The 21,339-nt window shown below is 40.0% G+C and overlaps 1 protein-coding gene across 1 annotated transcript in view; it reads left to right on the top strand.

Moving 5' to 3' along the window:
* The window catches only part of ARID4B (AT-rich interaction domain 4B), a 110,895-nt gene that overhangs the window by 17,390 nt on the left and 72,166 nt on the right, over positions 1 to 21,339 (top strand). The window contains exons 2-4 of the mRNA XM_056853331.1: positions 10,845 to 10,955; positions 13,121 to 13,186; positions 20,723 to 20,813. Coding sequence (XP_056709309.1) covers positions 10,845 to 10,955; positions 13,121 to 13,186; positions 20,723 to 20,813 — 268 coding nt within the window. The remainder of the gene's footprint in view (positions 1 to 10,844; positions 10,956 to 13,120; positions 13,187 to 20,722; positions 20,814 to 21,339) is intronic.

The following is a 21,339-nucleotide window of genomic DNA, read 5'->3' as shown; positions in this document are numbered from 1 at the left end:
ATGCAGACAATACTTTTGTCGTTGCCTAGCAATGGCCACAGAGGGCATTTGTAAAGCTACAGGCACTGCTTCTATTATTTGGGGGGTTTAACACCCCCCCAGTGTTTTTATAGTTGTTGCTAATGTTTTTTAGATTTCAGGTTTTTCTGCAAACCTGGGGCTTTTCTTAGGTTTGTATAAAGCTCTGTCTTGTCTGTCCATGGCTCTGATCTCTAATAATGTTGAGAAACAGATATATTGATGTTAAAATGTTAATTTTGCAAATAATAGTTTACTGCCGCCTAAGAGAATAAATAGCTTTATCTACTAATTATTAATCATCTTCAGCTTTTTCTCATATGTTAATCACTTGTCAAACTGTTCTTCTGCACCTTACACTGTAATTCTAAACACAGTTACACACATAAGACAGTAGATTTCATTGGTCTTGGAAGGAGATTGGTTAGGATTGTACAGGTTGAGTATCCCTTATCCAGACTGCTTGGGACCAGAAGTGGTCCGTATTTCAGATCTTTCCGTATTTTGGAATATTTTAGAATTTTTGCATATACATAGTAACATATCTTGGGGATGGGACCCAAGTCTAAACATGAAATTCATTTATGTATTATGTATACTTTATACACATAGCCTGAATGTAATTTTAAACAGTATTTTTAATAATTTTGTGTACATTCCACCCTCAGTGGCACTGCAGAGGGCCTGTGAGTAATGCCTGCAAGCCGGCTCAAAAGGTCTGGTTTTCGGATCAGTACGGATATTGGATGTCCAGATAAGGGATACTCAACCTGTATTGTTAAAGCTTTTAAAAAGACAAACCTTAACTAAAAATGTAAATTTGTAAGAAGTGGATTGTGCTGTTTCTTCGCACTCTGGTTATTTACCGGTAATAAATGCTATGGGATAGTTTGTCATATTAGACAACCTCCAAACACTCACTGAGAATTTTCTCAAACAGGGGTTTTTTTTAATTTGGAAAAGAGAAAATAAATTGTTACTTAAAATTGTTTAGACAACTGTGCTCTAGAACACACATATACAACATGAGGATCTACTACAACAATTTTTTTAACAGATTTTGCTATGTAAGCGTTAGGGGTTGGATCCAAAGCACCACAGACATGAGGAACACAGCTTACCCACTTTCCCCCTCAGTGTCCTCTGAAGCACTGACCCTGAGGGCCAACACAGGATTAGAACTGAATGCAGTGTGCAGGAGGGGCCTGTGGTGGAAGAGGGGTGGGGCTGGAAAAAATCGCTCATTTTTCATTGCCCACAGAGTGTTCTTTCACTGGCAGAAAATAATTCTTTTATTTTACTTTGAGGTTTGCTTAACTAGCATTTATGTTAAAAAGTTTTATTAATGCTACACTATGTTTTATTCCCCATCGGTAAGTAATGACCCAGTGCTTGCACAGGGGACTACATAGTTTTAAGTCTGAAAATCTTACTAAAACCACATTAGTAAAAACATTGGGTTGGAACAGAACCACATTGTCTTTTAGTTCAAAAATATACCATACTCTACAATATTGTAATGTCAAGGTATGCTTGCAAAGTCGCTTATGAGTTTTTACATAAGAACATAAGAAATGCCATGCTGGATCATGACCATGCTGGATCAGACCAAGGCCCATCAAGTCCAGCAGTCTGTTCACATAACTGGCCAACCAGGTGCCTCTAGGAAACTCACAAACAAGATGACTGCAGCAGCATACTGCCTGTTTTTCAAAGCATCTAGTATAATAGGCATGCTCCTCTGATCCTGGAGATAAAAACTTTTCCTTGTCCACTTTCTCCATACCATGCATAGTTTTATAGACCTCTATCATATCTCCCCTTAACCACCACCTTTCTAACCTAAACAGCCCTAAGCGTTTTAACCGCTCCTCATAGGGCAATTATTCAAGTATAAAGTATATTCATTATAGTGAATGAAAAAATGAAATAAAATTATAAGTATAAAGATTAGTATAGATTCTAAACATTGCCAAAAATTATCAGCCGAAATTATCATCTAAATTCATTAACTTAAAATGCAGTTTGTTGCTATTGTAAAATTCCTTTGCAAGCTGGAAAAATAAACTCATTGGAGAAAGCCTGTAAAATCTGTGACAGGATTGACATATGTGGCCAATTTATTTATTTTAGATAGTTATATCTTGCAGTCTTTCAACAAGGAACTGGTTCCTGAGGTGGCTTACAAATAAAGATGCCCAGTGACAGTATCTTAAAGTATGAAAATCTAGGATAAACAGAAAATAGTTTTTTTAAAATAGCATCTATACAGAATCTTTCATATAGTATACAAAGGGACCCCTGCTTACATATTAAAAAATCAGTGGGTATTTAAAAAAAATGCATTTGTATACCGTTCTTCTTCCGAGGAGCTCAGAGTGGCATATATGGCTCCAATTCTCTCCATTGTGTTCTCACAAACATCTTGTGATATATGTTACAATGAAAGAGAAGGTCACCCACTGAGTTTCATGGCATGGCAGACTGGGAATTTGATTCCAGGTCTCCCCAAGTATAGTCAAACACTACTGTATCCACACTGAGTCTGGGGAGTCCAATACATAAATCACTAAAATGTGTGGGGAAATAATTGAGTCTTCACCTGGCACCAAAAGGTTAAACTTTCCAAAGGTTTGGTGCCAAGCAAGCCCATAAGGAGAGGGCTTTCCAAAGATGGGGTGCCAATTTTTTAAAAGGCTGTGCTTTTCTTTACTGCCTGAATCACTTCTGAAAGGTACTAGGTAATCTTCTTACTGCTTAATACGTTTGTAGAGGGTTCTCCCTCCCTCACATGCATCCAGTATTCGAGTGAAATGGCAACCATTTCAGATTTTATGTATTTTATTTCCTCTGAGGAATTTGAATTTTTATATCTAAGTCACAAACATGTGGTCTTTAATGAAGAGTTATCCCTCAGGTCAGATGCTTACGGGTTGTGTTAACTATGTGAAGGCAAGAAACAAAAATGTACATTCTCTCATCCAATGGAGAACCCGTGGTGTCTGCTTCCCCTGCCTTCCCAGCCACATCAGAGGATAGGATCCCAACCGGCTAATCTCTTGTACAGCACCATCAAAATGTGTATGTCTGTCTGTGTACACAGCCTATCAAGTGAACGTAGCTCACACATCATGACACACGTGAGAAGTCTGGCTGTTTCAGTCTGAACCCGTGTTTTTAAATTCCGCCCACGAGTTTGTGTGCTCTTTGTTCTAAAAAACCTTTGAAAGGGAGGAACTGATAGAGGGTACATACTCGGAGCCTAGTTCTCCTGCCCAGCAGAAACCAGCTACTCAAACAGGGCTTCTCTGTTCTAGCAGAGGGGCTGCAGCAGCTAACCCCGGAGTTGCCTCCTTGAAGTCCGATGCCCTAGTTCCAGTTAGGAGATCAATGTGCAGAAGCAGGCTTCCTCATATGTAAGTCAGATGCACATTTATAAGGAGTAAAGACAGAATTGTGAGGATAGACAGCATCTGCACTGTGGGGAGCATTTAGCTGTGCATCCATATTATGCCTGACTCCTAATCCAACAAGTGCTGAGTGCAGAGAAGGCTGCTTTTGCATGTGGATGGTCTTTGTTGGATCAAGTGAGAAATGGTGGTTGGGTAAAAGTATGAAAAAGTGTCCTTTTCATTCTATTCCTTTCCTTCCTCGATTTTTAAAGCTCTGTTTGATTAGAACCTACTTAATTTTTGATAAAGTAGTGAAGTAGCTTTTAAGTTTCCCAGAACTTTTAATCAGGTTGGGTGCCCTTTACAAAAGCACAACTGGGAGGGAGTAGGGAAAATATTTCATGTTATAATGGGAAATCTCCAAAGGCTGCAGTTTGTAAATATTTCAAAATGGAGTACTGAAGGTGTTACAAACTTAGTTCTCAGGGATCTGTATTGGAACCAGTGATTTTCAACTTGTTCATAAATGATGTGGAGTTAGGGATGAATAGTTAGGTAGCCAAGTTTGCAGATGACACCAAATTATTTAGGGTGGTTAAGATAAAAAAGGATTGCAAAGAGCTCCAAAAGGATCTCTTCAAACTGGGGGGAGGGGGCATTAGAATGACTAATGAGATTCAATTTGAGCAAGTGTAAAGTGATACATATTGGGGCAAAAAATCCCAAATCCGCGTATACATTGATGGGATCTGAACTGGCATCAACAGACCAAGAAAGGGCTCTTGGGGTGGTAGTGAATAACTCAATGAAATTGTCGACCCAGTGTGCAGCTGCTGAGAAAAAGGCAGATTCCATGCTGGTCATAATTTGAACAGGAATAGAGAATAAAAGTGCTGCTGTCATACTGCCTTACACAAGTCTATGGTGAGACCATGCTTGGAGTATTGTGTACAGGTCATTGCACCTGAAAAAGGATATTTTAGAGCTTGAAAAGGTACAGAAAAGAGCAACCAAAATGATCAGGGAGCTAGCACAGATGCTCTATGAGGAGCGGTTAAAACTCTTGGGGCTATTTATCCTAGAAAAAAGGCACGTAAGGGGAGACATGAGGCTTATAAAATTACCCATGGCGTGGAAGTATTTCTTCACACAGCATATAGTTAATCTGTGGAACTCACTGCCAAAGGATGGGATCATGGCTGCGAACTTGGAAGTCTTTAAAAGGAGAGTGGACAAATTCATGGAGGACTTGGCTATCAGTGGCTACTGATCATGATGGATGTCTACTTCCTCCAGTACCAGAGTTAGTATGCCTCCCTTAAATCAGTTGCTGAGGAGCACAGGTAGGATGATGCTGTTGCTGGGCTTCTTAGAGGTAGCTGTTGGGCCACTGTGTGTACAGAAAGTTGGGCTAGATGGGCCTTTGGTCTGATCTAGCATGACTCTTCTTATGTCTTTATGATGACAGTATATTGTTTATTTGCTTCCCAGGTTATGTATGTAATTTGTTTAAGTAAAGATGTTTTCTTAGAAATTTACGAGCTTACCCTTCCAAAAAATGTTTATATATTAATATTGTATATAAAATAGAATCTGTTCAAAACTATTCAAAGACTGGCAGGACTTTAGAAAACGATATAGTTCTGTTTTGTCTGTTAGCATTTGTTTTTCTCCTAAGCCACATATCTGTGTCTTTTTGTGGAATTTAATTTGCAGAAATAGTTCCTGGCATTTCGAAATGAGAATGATTCCTCCACACAAGCTGGGCTCACCAAAAATCCTAATGATAGTATTTCCCATTGTTTAAAATCATGTTTTTAAAAAACAATTCTTTACAATCATTAAAGTAATTAGAAAAACATAACTGTGGGTTGGATCCAAAACTTCTGTTCTGTTAACACCAGGGACTTCCTCCAACATAAAAAGAGTCTTCCACTGTTAGAAGCAATCTTAAAGGTCTTTGAAGTGATTTTTTAAAGATACAGTGTTGGAGCTGTGTTGCTCCAAGAAATAAAAGTAGCTGTGCTAATGGCTTTGTTGAAATGATGTAGAGCTCTCCCCACCCACTGCACTTTGCATCCGAAGTAAAGACAACGTGGCAGAGTTTTCCAGGGTAGAAAAGGTTCAGTGAATTACCTTGAAACCATATTGAAGGCCTAACACAGCTGCTTTGTTAAACCATTGCTACGGTAGCCCCATGATGCTCTGTTAACTTGGGAAAGAGCACTTCAACAATTGACTGTAGTGTAACTCCTAAGGGTGGAGGGTGAGACAGGTGCTATTACTTGTAAGCTTTGGGATAATTGCTACTGGCTCCCTGTGTGCAAGTTAACACAGTCATTTCCTAGGGCTGCTTCAAATATAATAATCTCTTTTGCTGTATGAACACATGTTTATAATAGTTTTCCAGCACATATATAGGCACTGAAATAAGGCATATGTGCAAGATTCTCATGTTACTGCCTTGTATTCAAGCTTATAACAGGTTTCTACCCCTCCCAACACAGCCCACTAAGCCCTTTGATGTTCTGCTTCTTGGGAGCTCAGGGGACACGGCGTGGGGGAGGGGGCAAAGCAGGGTGCTACCATGGGAGGAAGAATTGTCATAAAACACCCACCATCACCCTTGATAGAAGGGCACTTCTGTCACTGAAAACCAACTGTGAGATAGAAACCCTTACTTTCATTTATTCTCCATGGGATTTTCTACATGGAAGTGCTGCCTGTATAGGAAACTTTTCATATTTTAAATGTCCCTTTTTGTGTATAAATACCACATGCATACAAATGTGAATGCACCTAGATGAACAAGTAAATTATGTGGAAGGGCGTTTCCAAAAGCCACAGAGGATTTCTGCATTCTGATATTTTGTTCTGCATGCAGAGAACGAACACAGATTGATCTCCACACTCAAGCATGTTGCAATATCAGAAGCTCAGATCCATCTGAGCTTCTGCTTCTTCCTTCAACTCGGCTGCCATTTATGAAAAGGCAAGTCTGCAGCTTTGTTTTGTCAGTTTCCTTAAGAGGACAAAGTTATACTAACTACAATCCCTGTGTAATGTAGCTGTTAGATCAGTCTCTAAACACCCATTGACAATTGAAAGGTTTGATTTTGGCTCTTAGTGAGTTTAACTATGGCCAAGTGCAGATTGCCAGTTACATTACAGCAGCCCAGCTGATATGAATGGATAGTAGATTGGAGCCTTAAAGAAACAACCTACCCCAAACATTAACCATTGTTACAACATCAATTGTGTAATTTTATAACTCCCAAGGCCCACCAAGGTTAGCTTTTACCAAGACAAAAGTTTAAGTACTTCAGAAAAAAAAGTTAGTCTTCCCTTAGGTGTCTACTGTGCTCAGAACCACTATTATGTAGAAGCCTGCAATGTATTTAACATAGATATGTTTTAGTTTCATTTGAAAACTGGTTCTCAGGTGGTGAAGAGTCAAAGTTGATGGTTAAAGAAAGAATAAACTCTTTAGAAATGAACTATGCAGCTGAGCCACCCAATTTTCCACTTTCTTGGTACTAGCTGCAGCTGATCTCCCCTTCTAGTGTTTTGTCCTCTTGCACCAGCCCAGCACAGCCATTAGAACTTCTGGTCCAAAACCAGGTCAGTCAGCAACTGTAGTGCAACACTGTGACAGCTAAGTACATAGCATTCTCCATCTTCTGGTCTTCAAGTGTCATTAGCCTTTTAAATCCAGAGGATAGCTATAGGGGCGTTGATTCCCCAGGCCAGGATTCTTTTCCTTACTAAGGTATTCAAGCCCCAGCCTCAAGAACAACAGTCTAATACCAGGGGAGTTTTGAGTTGATTTTAATGATTGCTAGGTCCCATTAGCTGATTGGGACACCTCTGCAACTTTTAGTTATTATTTATCTGTATGCATCAATTTAGCGTTTTATTATGTATATCTATTATTAATCCAGCATTTTATTAACCTCGTATTTCCTTTTATTACGTATCTGTGGTATCCTGGACATGTTTGTGATGGCCCATGGCTAAATGCAAATAAAGCTATTACTTACTTAATACCAGGGGAGCTGGTCTGATTTTCATTTTTATCCAGTGAAACAGTTTTAACAGAGAACTCCAGGTCTTATCAACCTCATTAAGACCATTTGCCCCACATGCCCACTGCTGCCTTTGCTTGCTTCAGCAAAGGTTCCCCATATATGCACAGGTCCTTGCCCCAGAGTTCTCTAGCTGCTGTCTCCAGCCACTCCACCCTTACAGCAGGTTAAAGCCTTGAGGCTTCTAAGCCTCCAGTGTCATTCGTAACTGGACCTTCTTCTGGTCAGGAATGTCTTCTCCCTTGGCCCAGAGAAGACCTGGTCATCTCTAGATGTGGAATTCCTAGGCCTTGCTGGCTTCTGTTTCCATTTTTGCTTCTATCTGCTTCAGCCTTTTATCCACCTCCTCCCAGCCATGCCTTTTTTCTTGCTCTCAGAACTTACTACCAAGGAAGTCCTTTATTTTGAGGAGGCTTTTACCCCTATGGAGGCCAGTGCAGGCAGCCCTTCCTCCTCCTGCCTCTTGGTACCATGAGGGGTCTGCTATGTCCCTCCCTCTGTTAAGTAGTTGTGTGAAATGCATAAGCACAGCTTCTTTCAGACTAAGGATAAGGATACAAAGGTAATATAGAAGTTACTGTATTACCTTTGTATCCTTATCCTTAGTCTGAAGGAAGCTGTGCTTATGCATTCCATTCACACTTTTAAATTATTTGAAAGGTCTGTATTTTTATTATACTTTTTATTTTCCTACCGTAAAATGGTGTAAAAACTGTTTTCCCCAAGCAAGCTCCCCCCCCAGGGGGGGGGCTTGTAATCAGACTAGTTAATTTCCTTACTTGAAATCTGAGATTTTTTTAAAGGTGGGGAAATCTGTGTATTGGACAGGGTAAATGTTCAGTATTTGTAGAATACTTCGTGTTCAAAAGCTTGCTCAATTTCATCAGTAGCTGTTAGACCAAGTCAAGATACCAGCTTGCTTGTTTTTTCACCTTCTAAATAAGGGTTTCTTGATTACATGCGGAGCAAATCTGGTCATTCAGGAGTTGCATAGGGAAGTACAGTAATGGAAGAACTTATAGCTATTGCAGTATTTCTGTGCTATTGATAAAATAAAGGAACCTGATCCTATGTAAAAAATGGCAAATGTGCTCTTAATTTTAGAAGATTTTTTCTATTTCACATTTTATATACCACATTGTAAAGCCATTCTCCTACTTTGTTGACAAGTTGCTACATTAAACATATAACAAAAGATAAAAGTTCCTTGTGACAAGAGATTAGCTGTCTGAAAAATGGATAACTCTCCTGTTAGCTCAGCCATCTATTACCTATTCCTGGATTGTTGTTGTTGGGAAAGAAAAACTCAATGGATCATCCAGTGCAGGGGTCAGCAAACTCATTAGTCAAAAGAGCCAAATATCAACAATACAACGATTGAGATTTCTTTTGAGAGCCAAATTTCTTAAACTGTATAGGTAGGTACACTGTTTATTAATAAACTTTAATTAAAGTTTTAAGTCTTAATCAAACTATAGGTACACTGAATAAAACTTGATATCATACTTAATAGTGATCTTATTTATTGATAAAAATTAAATTGTAAGTCTATGCCATTTCCCCCTCCTCGTCTGGAGTCCTCGTCTGGAGGCCTGGTCTACCGCCATAAAAGCCTATTGGTAGACCTGGCCTCCGGCTGAGTCCCATTGGGAGGCCAGGTCTACCCATTGGCTTTCTTGGCAGTAGACTGGCCTCCGGAGGCCCATAGAAGCCAATTGGTAGACCTGGCCTCTGAAGGGGGACTTTTTCCCCTCCTCGGAGTCCAGGTCTACCGCCAAGAAAGCCAGTGGGTAGACATGGCCTCCCAATGGGACTCAGCCGGAGGCCAGGTCTACCAAAGGAAGCCTGCCCCGCCCAACAGCTGATAGGCGGGGGGGCAGGAACCGCCAAGCCGCCCGCCCAGCAATTGCGCGGCTAGAGGGAAGGGGAGGCTTTAGCCTCCCAACCATTAAGGGAAAGGGGGACCTGTCCATTCTCCATGGCGGGGTGGGGGGAGAGACAGCGCTCCCGCTCGCCTGCTCTCTCTCGCTTGCTTTCTCTCTCTCAGGCGCTCCGGCTCCGCAGCCCGGCTGCCAGCGCGAGAACCAAGTTCGGAGAGCCGCACTCAACGGGCCAAAGAGCCGTGTGCGGCTCGGGAGCCGCAGTTTGCAGACCCCTGATCTAGTGCAAAGCTACCCGGGGAGATCCCATACCTGTGGCAACCCCAACAGATACTTGGTCAACCTCTTTCAGTACAATTTCTCACACCCTTGAATTTGGGCTGCCTTCTTACTCTATCTCCAGGATCTTCTAACTCAATGAACATCCTTGGCAAGTGAACATAAACTGTCCTCTCTCTTTGAACTAAAAAGGGTCTCTTGAATTTAGAATTCTCAGCCGCCGGGGCCGACTTAAACATGATTCTAACGAGGCAAAATAGCTTCCCCGCAGGCACAGGATATTGTTCAATGCTGCAGCCCATGCAAAGTAGCTATTTATGTTTAGTTGGTCCAGCAGCACAATCTCTGCAAAGGGCTACAGAACTCTGGTGTGCAAAGCAAGCCTCTGTTATCTACTTTGCGCAAGTCCCAGAACAGTTTAAACAAGACATTAAGGCTGTACAAAATAACACAGGGAAGCTCTTTTGTCTTGCCAGTGTTGCATTTAACTCACACTGAAGACCTGGAACATGGCTATGTTTTATATGATAAGTGTAACATGTAACTCATCTGTAAAGCTGAGCAAATCAGCATCTGGCCAATGAGACTATCTGGGACCACCATCTATTGTGCTTTGGATTCCTTGAATAAGGTGATGGATACAGGAAGAGAAGGGCAGAGAATGTGTCAGATTACATGAATAAACAAACTGGATAACCTGAAGAGGCTAAATATTTATAGCTCTTTTTTCTCAGGAGTCCTTATTTGATATAGATTTATTTTAATTGTTGCATGATTTTAATACAAAAAAGAGAAACAGAGCTTAAACCGAAAACAAATAGAGTATGAATTCTTCTTTCACTTACGGTAAGTTCCTAGATAAGATCTCATTGCCTCTGTACTTTCTTAAATCTGATGGATTATACTGCAAAGAGAGAGATAACTATCACTATACAAGAATTTTGTATTGATTATCCCTGTTCATGGATAGTTTTCAGCTTGTTTGATTGTTCAGTATTATAATAGCTGCAAAGCTTATAAGATATCTTGGGCATGGCAATAGTGTATGTTTTTTGAAGTGAGTATTGGATGATGGCTTATTTTTATAAGTGTAATATTACCATTTATAATAAGTTTTTTTCCCTGCTCCTGTGCATATGTAAAGCATCTAGGAAGGCATTTTAAAGCCTATTACGTTCTTTCTCTTTTAGGCCATTGATGAGCCTCCTTACTTGACAGTGGGCACTGATGTGAGTGCTAAATATCGAGGGGCCTTCTGTGAGGCCAAAATTAAAACTGCAAAAAGACTAGTCAAAGTCAAGGTATGTGTGCACATTTTTTTTAATTGTACATGTAGGTCACTGTAATATGTGAGTCTTACATTGGTGCATTTGAAAGGTGTTGAAGCGGGAAATTTTTTCTAGGGGCAGTTCTCTCTACTGTATTTCAGACAAACTTGCCGGGAGGTGGTACTCTAAGGGAGGGAGCTGCCAAAGTAAACAGCACCAGCATTGCATTAGGATTGCTTTTTGTTTTCTTGTAGAATCTCTAAGATGAAAAGTGGTGTAATTATCTGATATCCCTACTAAATTTCATGGTTCATTGTATAATGAAGATTCTCCATGTTAAAAGATTTGGGGAAGCCATTTGCTAAAATTGTAGGTGTCTGCTGTTCCATGTGACAGGAGCCTCTTAATGCATCTTTCTGTAATGTCCTAGTTGTGCCACAGACTTTCAGACCAACAGTACTTTGTGTGACTAACACATATTCTGGCACAAACCCTATTTGTTTGAATGGGGTTTGCCTAACAGATTTTCTGACAACTATTTCCATTGAACCTAATCCCAAGTATTATTATGCAGTTTGTTTGAAACCATTTGTGCTTACTGTTGAGTAACTATCTTCAGAACTGCAGCAGTGATGTGGGGCAGAACAATGTTCTAATGCTATATTCCCCCCCCCCCTGTTTATATATAATTGTCAGGGCTGTTGTGCTGCAAATCAATAATGTTAGATAGGCTAAATGTAAGATATGAAGCACAGACAAAAACTCCAGTGCTTATACATGGTGTATTTGCCTTCTTTTGCTAACATCATTTAAGTTATTTATTTAAATTTGAATTGGATCCCCACCCCCAGAAAACCCACATCACTGGACTTCATTCAGATTTACCAAGGCTAAAAGCATGAAATATTTCATATGATTAGTTCATTAATCACAATTTCAAAATCTATAATTCTTAAAACACACAGACACATACAAATCATCAGTTAGGAGGTTATAAATTAGAATTTTTATAAGTAAAATTAAGGCAACAATATTTGCTTGAGATGATAATTTCCCCCCAATTTACACTGGCATATCACTGCTTAGCTGGGAAGTGTTTCCCTGTAATGAGTTGGCTTTATCTGCTATGCAGCTGCTTCCCATGTGAGTACTAACTACACAGGGCAGAAGCCACTGGTGAATGAAAAAAAAAAGTTTGATTATGGACCTTTTCCAGGTGTTTGCCGCTGTCCAGTTGGGTGGCATCCATAAGTTCTCTCAGAGGTCACACAAGAATTCTTGGAAGGCTGGAAGGGAGCCTGTTGGGCATTAACTGTGTGAGATGCTGGAAAAAGATGCTCAAGATAAGCAACTAGATAACTAGTAATTTTTGTTGCCCATGTGTTAGAAATCACAAGTAATACAGTTTACATTATGTGACATTTCCCTCAAAATATCGTCTGTATTGAGATACAGTATAATTTGTTTAAAATAATTTGTCCAAACCAGTCAGTTTTTATAAAATCTATTTAATTGGTTGCAAAACCTCAGCGTTTTAGTTAGAGAGCAATCCTAGGTGAGTTTACTCAGAATCTACAGTAGCTTAACTGTATTCAGTAGAGCTTATTCTCATGTTAGTAGGTGTTCTTGGGATATCACTGTTATGTAAAACATTCAAAGTCCAGTTTTGATTGTCCCTCACCAGACAATCAAATTCCAGGAAATTTGCTTTCCCACAAAGGAATGGTATATCATCATAATTAAAAGATTCTGTATGTAACTGTAATTTACTGTTAAAATTAATGCATTGGATCATTCATCAGCATGTGATAGTGGTAACAGTTGGTCCATGAAGATTTCTAATCTGCTTTGGGAGCACTGAAGTTTCCATATATTAATCTCAAACATTTTAAAGATATAAATAGGGAAAGGGAACCTTTGTCCTTAGTATTCCATTATTTATTCAGATTTAAATATATTTCTATTGCTTTTAAGGAAAGACCAATTTGAGCTACCTGACTTTTAAAAATAGATGATATATCTGTTTTAGGCTAGTACAAGTGAGTACCTTAGAATAATTTGCAGGTCCTAACAGATTGACATAGGGGAGACATGCTGTATATAGTTCTTTGACTTTTACTGGTATAATTGCTGAACTCCAAGAGCAAAAGTAAGAGAATATAACTTAACATTGACGCTGCACTTTTCTTCAATTCTAGGTAACATTTAGGCATGATTCATCAACTGTGGAAGTTCAGGATGATCATATAAAAGGCCCCTTAAAGGTAATATTTTCCTGTTGCTGTTTTTTTTATTGTGGGTGGCTTTTGTTTTTGTTTGGGGGTTTCTTTTGCTTTTCAAGTTTTAAGGTTGCTTTATGATTAATGTGTTGCTGTAGTGGTTGCAGTCAAGTGGTTGTAGTGGTTTCCTTCTTTTGTAGTCTTCTGTACTTTTTTAATGTTTACCTGTAAGCTGCCTTGTGTTAATAGAAAGCAGGGTTGAAATCCTGCAAATGTAAGAGCAATCAGGTGTGAAAATAGGTGCTTCCTGACACATAGTGAAAGTTAGATAAAATTGTTGAACAATCCTACTTAGAGTTGCCAACTCTGGGTTGGGAAAATCCTGGAGATTTGGGGGTGGAGTCTGGGGAGGGCAGGGACTTCAGCGGGATATAATGCCACAGCATCCTCTATCCAAAGGTACATTTTCTCTGGGGGAACTGATCTCTGTGGTCTGGAGATGTGATTCTGAGAGGTCTCCAGGCCACACCTGGAGGATGGCATCCCTACTACTACCCAGCATAAAAGTTATTATTTAATTAGATAGAACATACATTGCAAAGTGTTAAAGCTGGGTTGAGCTTTCTGATCTATAGAATTTAAGAATTGTTTTTGGCATGGGATATGTGATAACTAGAGTATATTCTAGAAATTTGTGGATTTGGATCTGAAAGGCCACATGAGATGTTCCAGTCAATCACAGGGATTTGCTAACTTCTGTTTCTCTCATGGACCCTCAGGAATGGCATGTCGTGCAGTGTGGGGCCCTTAATATCCCAACCACTGTTTTGAACATTCTAGTGCTTGTGGTGATGCACCAAAAAGCCTAAGGCTTTGTTCTAATGAGCAGCTGGGGTTCACCGAAGGAATTCGTGCCATCCTATTTGAATTTTTATTCCTTCATTGACTAGTTGAATCCCACTCTCTACGATATAACGCTTTTCAAACTGAAGGGGATTTCAAAAGAAGTTTATGAAGCTTTGTAGTATGGAAAGTGCTGCTGTGAAAGGACAAACAGCCCTTTTGGGGATCTGTGGAACTAATTTGTTAGATCTTTGGGTCCTCGTTTAAAACCACTTTCCTGTATATATCTCCCAAGTATTTTTTCCTTTTTAAATAGTATGTAGACATGTGGGTCCCTGAATTGGAGGAAATAGGATTTAATTGTTTTCTCTCCCCAATTTTTCACATCAGAAAAACAGGGCTGAGAAGTGGGGAGAGGCTTAAAACTCTCATCCCCTCATGTCATGAACTTGATCTGAATTGGCATCCCACACACCTGCTATTTAAGAAGAAAGCAAGTGTGGGAGTTCTGTACAGTCTGTTTTAGCCCTGAGCCCCATTAATATCTGTTAGACTTTCTTCTAAATAAACACATTCTGGATCAGGTGCTTGTGTGATGTATCATAGACTGCAAACAGATTCTGTTTCTCCCCCCCCTCCCCCAGAGGAGTGCTTTGAAATAATTCCTTTTAAAGAATAAGAAAATTGTTATATCCAGATGAAAATTGGTTTGAATTTTAGAGTGGGTTTTTTTAACGGGATACCTTGATTTCTGGCAATCCCTCTTCACAGATACTTCTGTTCTTCATTTGTTTAACACAGCATATGCTTCTTAGGTGCAGGCTTCTGTAATGATTGCAAAGGGGTAGCAACGTTAATCACTGTAGCAAGATAAAATGAAAGTCCAGTGGCACCTTATAGATTAACTAAACCAATAAAAGGTTAGGTGTGAATCCACTCTTAAACCTAGCAACCTAATATGTCCCATTCTCTGAAGTATTAGCATTTTCTGTGGGGGTATCTGGCTATATGGACTCCATCCTCAGGTCTTATGTCATCAGTAGCCCTAGTTTTTTTACAAGATGCAATTGACTTCCTGAGGAAACTACAGTCCATTGACTGACTCCTAGAAAATACTATCTTAGCTACCATGAATGTTATCTTTATATACCAACATCCCCACAAAGATGGACTACAAGTCATCAGGAACATTATCCCAGATGATACCACAGCAAACCTGGCTATTGAACTTTGTTTGTCTTCACCCACTACTACTTTGAATTTGATAACAGTTTTTATCAGATTCATGGCACAGCTGTGGGCACCCACATGGCACCACAATATGGGAACAATCATTCCAATGCTTCCTCAGCTCCTGTCCATTAACCTCTGTCTTGGACCTAAGATTTATTGATGATATTTTCATTGTCTGGACACATGGTAAGGAAGCTCTCAAGAGATTCTATCAGAACATCAACAGTTTTCACGCCAGCATTAACCTAACCATGGACCAGTCCACACAAGTACATTTCCTGGATAACATTGCGAAACTATGCAGTGGACACATAAACACCATTTTATATGGAAAACTGCCAAACACACTGCATGCTTTCAGCTACCAACTGGAACGGATAAAGCAATCCATGCTCTACAGTGAAGCACTGCATTACAATTGCAATTGTTCTGACTTATCAGACAGGGACTCCTAGAATTGACAAAAGCCATTTTTTGGATTACAGTACTCACCCAGTAAAGTAAAGGAGAAACTCAACAAAGCCAGACTGGTACTCAGAGCCGGCCTGGTACAAGGCAGACCCAAAGAAGGCAACAACTGAACACCACTGGTTGTCAGGCTACAGCTCCCAACTTAAACCACTTCAGTGCAGCATCAATGATTCTCTCCTGTACAAGGATGTTTATCTGGCCTTGCATGTCAGGCCTTTGCTTACAGGCAGCCCCCTTAATTAAAAATGGCTTCTCACCAACAGCCATGGGCCACCCAACAGAGACACAAACCCAAGAGCCAAACCCTACAACAGACTTAGATGTCAACTTTGTCCCCAAATACACTTGGACAATATTGTTATGGGGTGTAATAACAGCAGCTACACCATCCTGAGCCTTTTAGCTTGCACATCATCCAATTTAATATATGCCATCTTGTGTCAACAATGCCCTTCCACTGTCTATATTGGACAGATGTGTTGGTCTCTGCATGAGAGAATCAATGAGCCAGTATGGTGTAGTGATTAAGGGTGGCAGACTCTAAGCTGGAGAACTGGGTTTGATTCTCCGCTCCTCCACATGAGCGATGGACTCTAATCTGGATAACTAGATTTGATTCCCCACGAAGCCTGCTGGGTCACCTTGAGCTAGTCACAGTTTTCTCTGAACACTCTCATCCCCCACCTACCTCACAAAGTACCTGTTGTGGTAGGGAGGTGATTGTAAACCACTCTGAGATTCCTTATAGTAGATAAAAGTGGGATATTAAAAAATCCAACTCTTCTTCAACTTGAACATAAGAAACCACAAATGCATAAACTATTGGAAGAAAATTTTAATCTCTCTGGACATACTGTTACAGACCTGAAAAGTTCATTACAATTATACACCTTTCACACATGCAGCCGTCTGATGAGTTTTTCACTTTTTTTGCTTGATAGTAGTGAAATAATTAACTTTTTAAAGGATTTATCCTTGTTTGATGTAAATCTTTTTGAAATCTATGCTTGTCAACAAATGTTCCCTGCTGCATTGCAGGATGATTATTATTTCTGTGGGTATTGTAACATTAGTCTCTTTGTGTGTATGTGTCTTGTCCTGCTCAACAGATTTGAATAAAGCAGGTGTGTGTGTGCCCGCATGCATGCATTTGCATATGTGCATTGTTGTCACTGTGTATTGTTATCTTGGGTGCTATTCAAGTGGAAATCCTATTAGTTTTGTTACTGTTCTGTTACTGGTGAGAAGACATGATATAGAATTTAATGCAAGCATCTCTATGCATGTTTCATAGATGCTGCTAAAATTGTTGATACACCTAAGTAACAACAATAACAACATATTTACATGTATGCAACATAAAAAAGCACAAAGAAGTAGTAAATGCTCTGTGAACTAAAACACATCTAAAATACAGTTTAGTTCCAACAGTAAAAGAAACTTTTCCTAAAAGCCTACTTGACCTCAGACAGAGACCATCTAGTTTAGCAACTGGCAACTTCTTTTCCAACTTATTTTCCAACTTAAGGTGTTTTTTGTGTGTGCCATCACCATTTGTATAACACTTTCCATTTTGGGCAGTGATGCAAAACATCTGTGCGCCTTACATTTGCCAAGTGATAAATTCACTGTGTATTACAAAAAAGAAAATTATGGGCATAAATTGCCTCTATACTAAGCAGGTGTGACTGCTTGAATTTATTTGTAATGGGGTGTATCCTACTAGCTGTTCCCTTGTGCTGATGAATAAAGTTTATCAGTGGCCTAGCTAATAACTGAAAATGAATACTGCAAAAATCTATTAAGCATCTCATAGAAGACTATAGTCCTTTATGCATGGGTACTTGGACTCACGTTCGCCCCTGAACTGACTTGGTTGTTCCTTGGAGTTATGCATGAGTTTTCTGTCCCTCTGAGATGAACTTGTGGCCAGCCCTCGCATATCCCAGGTCTTCCCTTTGCTGTTAAATCCCGATTGTTCTATCTCTCCTGAGATCAGCCTGGGTCAAATTGTCCTCCTTACCATGTAAACGCCAAAGTGTGGGACAGGGGAGCGGAGGTGACTTTTTTAAGAGTAAGCACTACAGTCAATTACAAAGCATGGTTTCAAGGAGTGGGGACTCAAATGCTTCCTGATTTTTCATCTCCCAGCTATTCTTTCTGAGTAGATTTGTCACCAAAAATGGGTTTTAAAACAATGCTTGGATTTCCCTCACGCCTCATTTAGTTCCTTTAAAAGAGCTCCTTTTTGTGAAATGCTTTTTAACATGGCACTTGGGTTTCCGTGCGGGGGTGGGGGGAAGAGGGAACTGGATTTTTTTTTTTTTACAGTAAGCGCTACAGCCAATTACTAAGCAGCGTTTTCAAGAGGCTGGGACGCTTCCAGACTTGAGCATGGTGATTGTGCTGATGCATAGCATTTTTAGCATTTGCAACAGAAAATGTGGGGCTCGCCCCAGGTAAAACTCCCATGCATAAACGACCCATGAATGGTAACTAATATCTCCTCCTTACCATTAAAATTTAAAGCAAGTATAGTCTCTGTTTATAAAGAACAAAGCTCTTCTTTTGTTCTCTGCAGTATTAATAATTCTGTGAACTGTGCAGAGCGCATGAGTGCAGAAAGCTGAAGGGGAACATGAAGGTTAATGGAACTAAATGTGTGATTTTTAAAAAGAATTCTTAAAACACAAGAGGCAAAACAAATGTCTTCCTTTGTGGGGAAAATCCAAGTTTTACAGTGGTTAGAGATTTCTCCTTCTTTAATCTTCTTTGAGATAACAGAAGAGTTCAAATGGCGGTGCACTAGTCCAGACATTTGGGACACAAAAGTAAAAAAGTTCACCTGGCTTTTGTTTTAGATCTCTGTTCTGTAGAACAACTTTGGTCATTAGCTCTTGTTCACCATCTGCTGGCAGCCGGGTGTGATACTAGGCAGACCAAAATTTCCTTAATGGCTTTTAGGGATGTCTGGGCTAAAAGTGGGAAACCTGACTTCTTAAAATCATGTGGGCATGCTGACTCCTATAAAAATATTATTTCTATTGAGAAATTTGGTTTTGTAATTATGTAAAAAAATGTAACTGTGTGGCGGTATTTGTGAATTACTAACTTTCAGGCTAAAGTGAGTATGTTCACCTTTCAAATATTCATAATTTTATAGACACGTGCCTTGTAAACTACGTATTATACAGTTTCACTGTGTATAAGGGCAGGTACACTACACACAAGTGTATGGTGGTTTATATGCATATTGAAAAAAAGTACATAGGAGGAGGGGAGTCCAGGTACAAATTTGTTCACTCATTTAAAGCTACAGCTAATCCTAAGAACATAAGAACATAGTCACAGGTGTTTTCTTTGGGAGGAGTTAATGGCATATGCCAGGTTCCATCAACAGCAGTCCTGCTCCTCTGTGTATTGCACATAGCAGGATTTGTGCCATGCAGATGTTCTTACTCTTTTCTTAATAATAATAATAGGAGTTGGTTTTTATATGTCAATTTTCTCTACCACTTAAGGAAGAATCAAACCACTTATAATCCCTGCCCCTCCCCACAACAGATACCCTGTGAGGTAGGTGGGGCTAAGAGAGCTGTGACTAGCCCAAGGTCACCCTGCTGGTTTCATGTGTAGGAACGGGGAAACCAACCCAGTTCACCAGATTAGAGTCTGCTACTCACGTGGAGGAGTGGGGAATCAAACCTGGTTCTCCAGATTAGAGTCCACTGCTCCAAACCACTGCTCTTAACCACTACATCACGCTGGCTCTCTGAACAGTTTCAAGAGAATTAATTATAAAATTTGTATCAGAATTATAGAACTTCAACCTATAAGAACCAGAATTTAAAGAGTCACAGTGTTCTTTTCAGTTCCCACCCATCCTACCCTACTTATTTTTTTAAAAGCAATAATTAAAATCAAGATACCTTTGCACTCACGAGCTGCATTTGATGTAGAATGAGGTTTGGGGGAAAAAGCAGAATTTGCTTCCCATATTCATTTTTCACAGGTAGTTAGCAAATGGGCTTCTTTGGATAGTCATGATAAACATTATTTTACAACTGGATTTTAAAGAAGATACACCGCAAAATCTGAGTGTACGCTTATGTGCAGTGTACCTTCTGTTATATACAGTGTTTTCCCTGAGTGAAACATTTACATTTGTAACATCAGTTAATATTGTTAGTCTAAAAAGACACATTCTCAGCAGAAATAGATACATCATACTAGTGTATGTCAGATTTTACTTTTTGTAAGATGAATGTTATCAATCCAGCATCTTGTGAAAAATGGATGGGGGCTAGTGGACTAGAGTTAAAAATGCCAAAACAACTTTTAGCGTACTTTGCATTAAAAACCCAAAATTTAGTTTGAAAATTATGGATTTGTCTCTAGAAAGTACAAACGATGCTTGTAGAAGTAGATCTTTTCCCACCTTCCCTTTTCCCTCAGGATCTACCCTAAGTCTCCCAGAAAGCCAGCGCGGAGGGGTTGAGTGAGCCCTTGTGGAAAATGCCACAAGACACAGGAGGCTGCAGTAAGGAGAGGGGAATGGGTGAGATCACCCTCACTGCTTTCCTTCTGCTGGCAGAAGTGCAGTGGAGCAGGCTTTCCAGTGGTACAAGGAGAGGGGGCAATTTTACCAGGTCTCTCCCCCCCCCACTGCAGCCTCATGTGCCTGTGTCAGCCCTTAAGGAGCTGCGAGGGAATGGCGAAGGCAGGGAAAGAGCTGTCACCAGAAGCACCTTCCGCTCATGGTTCACCGTACCTCACCCTGTACATTTTAAAAGTCAGCGTTTCTCAATGAAGTTACAGCTAGTGGTCCAACGTTTTCTGCCGAATGCCTTTTGATGTTTTTTTGTTCCAGATCTTTCCCACCCCCCCACCCCCCCAGAAACTCTACTCAGCTAGTTAAATTGGTTTTTGAGAATAGAAATTGAACGATGCATTTAACCGGATGCGAAATGTAGTGTACAATGTTTTTAATTTAATGTTTCCTTGAAAATTCTCTGAGTGGCTTTTATGTTTTAGGTGGGAACTGTGGTGGAGGCGAAGAATCCAGATGGGATTTACCAGGAGGCTGTCATCAACAAATTAACTGATGCTAGTTGGTATACTGTAGGTAAGGAAAACTGACTGCATGATTCACCATTCTAAAAATTAGAGGCCAGAAAAAAATCACACTGCGCAGTTCTAGATATTCTGCATTTTCATACTTCTTTAGAAGCTGTTTTTAAAGTGTTCTGTGTGTTGTGGGCACGTCTTGGTAGTCAATGTGGGAATGTATTTATTTATATTTACTTAATTTATACCCCACCTTTCCCTCCAGTGGGGACTCAGAGCAGCTTACCTTGTTCTCTCCTTCATTTTATCCTCACAACCCTGTGAGGTAGGCTAGGCTGAGTGTGTGTGACCGGCCCAACATCACCCAGCAAGCTTCAATGGCAGAGTGGAGATTTGAACCTGGGTCTCCCAGATCCTAGTCTGACACTCAAACCGCCATACCACACTGACTCTCTCTTCTTCTTGAGTCACTTCTTGAAAGGGAGATACAGAAACCTCACTGTATAGATTGTGTTCACCTTACAGCCCTTGGGATCAGGGTTCAGATTTCTATAATGTTTATTCCACAGGTAATTTTCAGAGTA

This window comes from Euleptes europaea, chromosome 7 (genome assembly GCF_029931775.1).
Source record: "Euleptes europaea isolate rEulEur1 chromosome 7, rEulEur1.hap1, whole genome shotgun sequence".
Lineage (NCBI taxonomy): Eukaryota > Metazoa > Chordata > Lepidosauria > Squamata > Sphaerodactylidae > Euleptes > Euleptes europaea.
Note: the sequence above shows the minus strand (reverse complement) of the source record. Positions and strands in the feature narration are given on the sequence as shown.